The 7,960-nt window shown below is 30.3% G+C and overlaps 1 protein-coding gene across 1 annotated transcript; it reads left to right on the top strand.

The window, feature by feature from the left end:
- The first annotated feature begins 232 nt into the window (after positions 1 to 232).
- Positions 233 to 7,596, top strand: LOC145797268 (GDSL esterase/lipase At2g04570-like). The gene is made up of 3 exons (XM_082883983.1): positions 233 to 677; positions 2,839 to 3,334; positions 7,299 to 7,596. Exons 1-3 carry the CDS (start codon positions 288 to 290, stop codon positions 7,490 to 7,492), a joined length of 1,080 nt encoding a protein of 359 aa, XP_082740109.1. The 5' UTR covers positions 233 to 287; the 3' UTR covers positions 7,493 to 7,596.
- The last annotated feature ends 364 nt before the right edge of the window (positions 7,597 to 7,960 follow it).

Genomic DNA, 7,960 nt, shown 5'->3' with positions numbered 1-7,960 from the left:
TAAAATAATCAAAAAACTAAAAATCCAACCCACTTCCCAAACGGAGGCGAAGCTCTCATTACTACAACAAAACCTCCCTCCTAACTGACCCTGCATGGCATCCACATGCATAATTAACTAGACTTGAGTGACAATTACCATTAATGATACCCAACAACAAACCTCATCCCCTCAACCCCCCTCCATTTCTAGAACCCCCCTCTACCAATATTTATATACCAATAGCCCCATTCCCAAACCAGCTCCAACCTCAAAGTCCTAGCTAATAAGACTGCAAATTAAAGAACATGGCATACAAGTACACACCATGGCTCATTTGGGTTCAACTTCTCATCCTAGCAGCTGCCGCCGCTGCCGCTACCACAACTACCGCCGGAGCAAAAGTTCCGGCGGTGATTGTGTTCGGAGACTCCTCTGTCGACGCTGGTAACAACAACCAGCTTTCCACCGTTCTTAAGAGCAATTTTGCGCCGTATGGTCGGGATTTTTTCGGCGGCCGAGCAACCGGAAGGTTCTCAAATGGTCGGATTCCGCCGGATTTTATAGCGGAGGCTTTTGGGCTGAGGCCTTATGTGCCTGCCTATTTGGACCCAATGTATAATATTTCAGACTTTGCTGCTGGAGTTTGCTTTGCCTCTGCTGGTACTGGCTATGACAATTCAACTTCTGATGTGCTAGTAAGTCACCCCATAATCAATGTTCACTTGCCTATGTTTGTATATATGACATTACAAGTACTTCTCTTATGTCTGATAAAAAACAAAACAAAAAAAAGTACTGCTCTTATGCACTGCACATGTTTAACCTTGATGAAACTATTAACCATGTTTGTGTATATGCTAGCTGTAGAGACACCCCATGTAAATGATCTGTCATTTGATATTTTTAAACAAAAAATGTTAGAGATTTTTTATATTTTACAAAGTAAATTACCAAAGGTGTAGGTTCCACTAATGGGATCTACATCCATGTAAGAATTTAGTAATTTTTTTGATAAAATATTTTGTATTCTTAAGTATTGTTCATTTTTAAAAGGAGAAATATCACATCAATGAAATTTTAAAAAAATAATTACAAATTAATGAGAAATTTTATAATTATTAATAATTGAAATTACAAACTTTTTTATGAATATGTAATTTTTTTAAAAAAAATTTCCATTGAGGTGTAATTACTCCTTTCTAAAATTATAAAAAAAATAATAAATATTTTAATTGAAAATAAAATAGAACATAAAAAGTCATATTGTTCTGTATAAATATTTTCTTTGTGTACCATTATTTATTGTAAAACAATGCGAAAAGTTTAAAATAATTACAAAATATAGAGATGCAAGTGGGTGGGTTTTGTGCCCTGTACAAGTAAATTCACTGTTTCACTTGCACTAGAGCACGTATTCATTCCCTAATAACAAAGAATTATTGAAAAATAGTTCAAAAAAATGTCAATTCATATGATCCACTCAATTTGGTTTATTTTGAGAATTAGGTTAAAAGTCAATTGATTGACTTTTTAGTTTTTTTTTTTTAATTATATCATCTTTTTATTTTTTTGCATATTTAAAAAAAAAATTTAAAATCAGATTTTAACCTATATTGGCTAACTAAGTGACAGGATGAGAATTAATCTTTCTTCAGTGACGGGAATTAATCTCTCTCAATCCCCAATCCAATTCACGAGCAGCCCTAATGTCCACTATCACCTTAAAAATAAGATTTGAGAAATAAATTAAAAGTTGATTTTTTATTTTATTTTTATTTATTTTTTTAAAAAAACGTAAAAAAGTAGAGAGATTATAATATAACTCAAAAAAAATTAAAAAGACAAAAACTTATTTTTAATCAACTTTCTAAAATAAACTTTAATGTGATTCATCCTTAAAATTAATTGAAATACACGGGTTGAGACGCCGGTTAAAAAGAAATTTTAACTTTTATTTAATGCGTACAATCGCGTGTAAATTACGCATATCATGAAGTTTGAACTTTATGGCTAGTTATAGTCAAATTTCAGATGCCCCGTCCCTCAACCACTAACCACTGCGTACAAATTTTAGTTATACAAATTTATTATGTATCATATCCATTTATAATGAGGGCCCAAGTTCTCTCCAAATTAGTCGATGGATTAAACTGTGTTGTGCAGATTCACGCTCTGTCTTTATGATTTGTTTTTTAGATAATAGTATGTAGATTATTTATGAAAATTTTTAAGTTAAATCGATAACTATAATTATGGCATTTTTTGGCATTTGTATGAAAAAAATGAACAGCAAAATCATTATTTGAAAATTTGATCATTTAATTTTTTTTTTAGACATGTGAAAGTATCATATCAACGTATTTTTTTCATAAATGATTTACATGTTATGATCTAAAAAAGAATAATGTTAATAATATAAAAGATTAAACACACAATACGATATATATGTTTTACAAAGGATGAGTCCCATGTGAGCCCATTCTTTGTAATACATATGCGTCTCATTCTATATTTAGTCTTCTGTATATTTAAATTTATTACTAAAAAATATCACAGTCGAATCCATTAAGGAAACCAAACAAAAGTTGCTCACATAATCACATTGAGTTGCCTGCTACGCACGTACAAAAATAAAGTACTATGCATGCGCTCATAGTTTGCAGTTAATTTTATCGAGAAATTTATTCAGAAAGTAAAAATAATAATAATAATATAAAAAAAAATGGTTGATATTAAATTGATGTATGTGTAAGATTGTTGCATAAAATGAATTTGTTCCACTATGATATTTCTAAATAAAATTCATTACAAATTTTTTTTGAATATGTAATATCAGTGCATTGTTTTTCCTTGCAGTCTGTGATACCTCTATGGAAAGAACTGGAATACTACAAGGAATACCAGAAAAAACTGAGAGCCTATCTAGGAGTCAAGACGGCCAACACAATAATCAGTGAAGCTCTGTACCTAACAAGCATGGGAACAAATGACTTCCTGGAAAACTACTACACTCTTCCGGGCCGGCGATCCCGGTACAACATCGACCAGTACCAGAATTTTCTGGTCGGGATCGCCGAAAGTTTTGTCAAGGAATTGTACGGGCTTGGAGCCCGGAAAATCTCCCTCGGCGGGCTGCCGCCGATGGGGTGTTTGCCATTGGAGAGAACTACAAATTTTTTTGGTGGGAATGGAGGACAGTGTGTTGAGAGTTACAATGTGGTGGCTATGAATTTTAATGGGAAGTTGAATGTGTTGGTGGGAAGGCTGAACAAGGAGCTTCCTGGGATCAAAGTGGTGCTTTCAGATCCTTACTACATTTTCCTCCGAATCCTGAGGAAACCTTCTGCATATGGTGAGTTTTGTCATCCTAAATGTTACGAAATCAGAAAAAGTAACTCGAAAAGTGATAGGAAATGAATTGTGCCCATAAATTTATCCTTGCAACACATTATAGATTTCATTTTTCATTACTTTACGAGTTACTTTTTGTGATTGCTAACAACGGTTTTTTCTCTCAATAATATTAGGAATCAAAAACTCACATGCATACAAAAATATTACAAAAAAAAGAACAACAATGTTAAAGGACACAGATGTCTCGATATTATATATTTGATCTTATGCCTCCGTTTGGGAAGTGGGTTAGCTTTTTAGCTTTTTGGCTATTTTAGCCTGGAACTAAAAAGCCTGATTTAGGAAAAACTTTTTGATTTTTTGACTTTTTTGATTTTTTTTGTGAGAGAGGAGTGTAATGATTATGGGTTGGATTTGATGTTTTATTTTTTGTGACTAAAATAGTCTATTTTATTTTTTGTGGTTATTTTAGCCCCTAACTCACCAAAACCAACTTCCCAAACTATGCCATAGTGCATTTAGACTTATTGTTGAAGAAAATATTATGAGGTTCAGATTCAACTCTTATAGTATAGGACTCACACCTAAAATAAATTTGAATCATGCATTTTTTTTATAATATATATATATATATATATTTTTTTTGTGTATGAAAATTAACATTACTCTTTTCTTTTTGTCCGTGACTTCAATTAATATTTATTGAGTTACGTTCTACACATATGGTTTTTTTAAAACTTATTGTACTGATTAATATGACAATGTCAATAAAGCAATATTAGAGATACAAATAAATTATTAAATATTTTATACAATATTGTGTAAATTATTTAATAATTTATGTAAATTTTTCAACATTTTTTAACGAAATAATATAGTTGGCTTGTTGATGCTAGTTGGTACTATATAATATGAAACCAAATATTGGGTCCATTGAATATTATAATAATCTTTAGTAGATTAATTAAGGGTTATTTTAGGTATTACTTATAAATTGGTCTTTTTGTTTATTATGAAAATATTTGTATAAAAGTAGAGAGATCATGTGACCTAAATAATTATTTTGTGAAAAAAAATATGATTTATTTTCTTGAAGTAGGCAATAAGTAGGCTAAAATTTTTGTATTTGGGAAGATAATTAGATTTTTTTGTGGTTGAATGTGATGTTTGTGAGAGAAAAAATGAAATGATTATGGGTTTGATATGATATTTTATCTTATTAACTATTTTAACTTAAATTAGGCTATTTTTTTTCTTGCCTTAACACGCATGTAATTCTAGAACAGTGGGCGTACGGTACCTGGTTGAACCACTGATGAGAATTAAGAGTGCTTGGCGTGATTATTGTAGCGATTATAACTTATTTTAATTTAAAAATTTATATCAGATTGTTTGGTGTAATTTTTATTTATAATTTTTTAAATAAAAATAATTTAAATAAATTGAAAAAAATTAATTATTTAGAAATTAGAGAAGATATGTTTTTAATTTTTATTTTTTGATTATTAATTTTAACTTATAATAAATTACACTAAATAACACCTTAAACTCATCATATCCACTTTAAAATTGAAAAATTGTTATGTATTCCTAAAATGTCACGTGATTATACTCTTTATTAATTATTATATATTATGTTTCTTCATATTTTATCTTTATAAAACACGACACACTAATTAAAATAATTCAAAAATTACAAATCTTTCATGATCATTTTCATAAATTTTTTTTTTTATGATCCTTAACTTTTTTTTCTTCATCTTTTTATGTTTATGAATTTTATATTTTTCACTAATTACAACACCACGTGATTATATGCTAGAAAGGTCCAGTAATTACTCCTTTAACATTTTTGTTAAACCTACACCTCCATCCTATGTTTACTTTTTTTTGGATACATCGGAAAGGTCCATCCTATGTATACAGTGATCCTATTTCCTATACTCAATTTATTGCTTCCATTATTATTCTATGGTGTGTGTTTCCGAGACGCTAAAAAAAAAAAAAAAAAATTGACATATATGCCTGTGTTTGGCAAGGGCTTTTTCAGACTTTTTTAGTTATTTTAGCCACAAAAAATAAAATAGGCTATTTTAGCCATAACAAACAAAACATCACATCCAACCTATAATCATTACATTCTTCTCTCACAAAAAAAGTCAAAAAAGCCAAAAAGTCCTTCCCAAACCAAGCTTTTTAGCCCATGCTAAAATAGCCAAAAAAGCCAAAAAGCCAAAAAATCAACTCACTTCCCAAACGGAGGCATAAATTTGTATACATCATGAATGAAAAAGTAATATTAAAGACCCTAAATATTCTATTAAAAGTTTTATCAAATATCTTATATGAGTGTGAGACTCACACAATGTGGGTCCCATGTGAATCCCACATCCATGCGAAACATTTGATAAAATTTTTAATAAAATTTTTAAAATTTCTAGCATTTTTACATCATGAAATCACATATCTTTGGATTAAACTCATCATATCCACTTTAACATCGAAAAATTGTTAAGTATTCCCGTCACATCTATCATATATTATCTTCCTTCATGTTTTTATCTTTTTTATGTTTATGAATTTCACATTCTCCGCCGATTATAACCCCACGTGATTATACGCTAGAAAGGTCCAATAATTACTCCTTTAACATTTTTGTTACTACTGCTCCATCCTATGTTTACAGTGACCCTATTTCCTATACTCAATTTATTGCTTCCATTATTATTCTATGGGGGATGTTTCCGAGACATTAAAATATATATATATATATATATATATATATAAAATTGTATCAGTAATAGAGAGTTCTGATTTTAAAGTTTTAAAAAGAGATTTAGTGATGTGGTAAGAAAAAAAAAATCAAAAATAAAAATATAAGTACACACATCACATCACATGTGAACTCCACTTCTTACTACATCACTAAAACTCTCTTTAAAATTCTAATATTAGAGCTCACCATCTTTATTACATCATGAAATCACATATCTGTAAATTAATAAGACTCATAAAATAATAGTTTGTTTGACAAATATATATATATATATATATATTTATGATAAAGTTAATGCCTTTTTGACAAAAGCTAAAAAAAAAATTGTTTTTAATTTATTGGCAAAGTTTAGGTAATGTTTGGATTATTTTTTGGTCTTTTATGAATTTTTTTATTTTTTAAAAATTTTTTAGATCTTCTAAATTGCAAAGAGCTAAAAAATAAATAAAAAAAAATTGTTAAAGACAAAAAGAAAAATGTAGCTTTTTGAACACTTGTTAAAAAAATTGTTTTTAATTAGTTGTAATTTACCACCGAGGGTGGTGGCCCAGTGGTGAAGGCATTGCCTTCCCACAGCCATGAGTCAAGTTCGATTTTTGGGGGGCGCGAAATTCCTAGATTTTCAAGGGACTCGCTTCTGCGACCTCGCGCTGTACTTCGGTCGTAGCTTGTCCGTGACTGGGGCGGTTGATGTGCTCCACTGGTGCCTTGGTGGTAGGTCGTTTCCTATGGGTTGGGTTAAATCAGGCCGGCAACCGGCTATCCCGGGGCCTGGGCCTGCGGATGTCGTGATGCCCCCACAGAATCTTCTTTTTTTTTCGTTCAAAAAAAAAAAAAAAATTAGTTGTAATTTAAATAAGATGAAATTAAACGGTCAAAATGTATCTTTTTTATTGAAACTAATCATAACTTTTAAGTTATTTCAAATTACAATATGGTGAAATCAAACTGAATAAATTCAAGTACAGAGAAAATTTTGCTCAAAATATGACATACATGTGTCTTTTCTCTTGTATTTATATCTCATTATGTAAAAAATTTCGAAGCAAGCATGGGCATAATGTTGAGTCAATTTTTATTCTCTCTTTCCAATAAAACTGTCAGTGATTTTAAAAGCTTTACATTAATTTTTTTGGTGTGGCCCTGCTCTGCTCTAATAAATTTGTGTGTGTAATATTAAAAACAGGGTTTGACGTAGCATCGGTAGCGTGCTGTGCGACTGGGATGTTCGAGATGGGATACATGTGCGATCGACTCAACCCATTCACCTGCACTGACGCTAATAAATATGTATTCTGGGACTCTTTTCATCCTACCGAGAAGACCAACAATATCATCTCCGACTTTGTCATTAAACATGTCCTCCATGAGTTCTTTTGATTTCTTGTACAACTCCACCCCCAATCATATCTCATAAATATATGTGTATTGTATAATTCTACATCTTATTACATATAAATTTCAGCAGTGTTTCCATTTATTACGATATATATATTGTTGTTAAGTAATTATTCAGTGGTCTCGCAATATGTACACGTGATTTTCATGATATTGTAATTGGTGGAAAAGGTAGGTAGGTGTGGTATTATATTAGGTGATTAAGGAACATGATGAATGATGATTAGTTAAAGAGTACGAACGCATGCTATTGTTGTTGTTATAATAGTTGTAATTTTGCTGTAATAGTGAGGTGATGGTGATGGTGGTGATGATTTTGTGACTAAATCTGTTCATTGAGTTTGATATTTTTGATCAAATAAAACAAATTAATTTTGTTTAATTATCTCTTATTCACGTTTGAAGAAGAAATATATGAATATAGATGTGTGTATAAATATATTTTTTGAT

This window comes from Camellia sinensis, chromosome 8 (genome assembly GCF_055761805.1).
Source record: "Camellia sinensis isolate YWXY chromosome 8, ASM5576180v1, whole genome shotgun sequence".
Classification (NCBI taxonomy): Eukaryota; Viridiplantae; Streptophyta; class Magnoliopsida; order Ericales; family Theaceae; genus Camellia; species Camellia sinensis.
Note: the sequence above shows the minus strand (reverse complement) of the source record. Positions and strands in the feature narration are given on the sequence as shown.

What these genes read in the sequence shown, in the direction of transcription:
- LOC145797268 (XM_082883983.1), top strand. Translation starts at nt 288, where the DNA reads ATGGCATACAAGTACACACCATGGCTCATTTGGGTTCAACTTCTCATC. An exon ending in ATTCAACTTCTGATGTGCTA is followed by an intron (nt 678 to 2,838) that starts GTAAGTCACCCC and finishes TTTTCCTTGCAG; the next exon opens with TCTGTGATACCTCTATGGAA. An exon ending in GAGGAAACCTTCTGCATATG is followed by an intron (nt 3,335 to 7,298) that starts GTGAGTTTTGTC and finishes TATTAAAAACAG; the next exon opens with GGTTTGACGTAGCATCGGTA.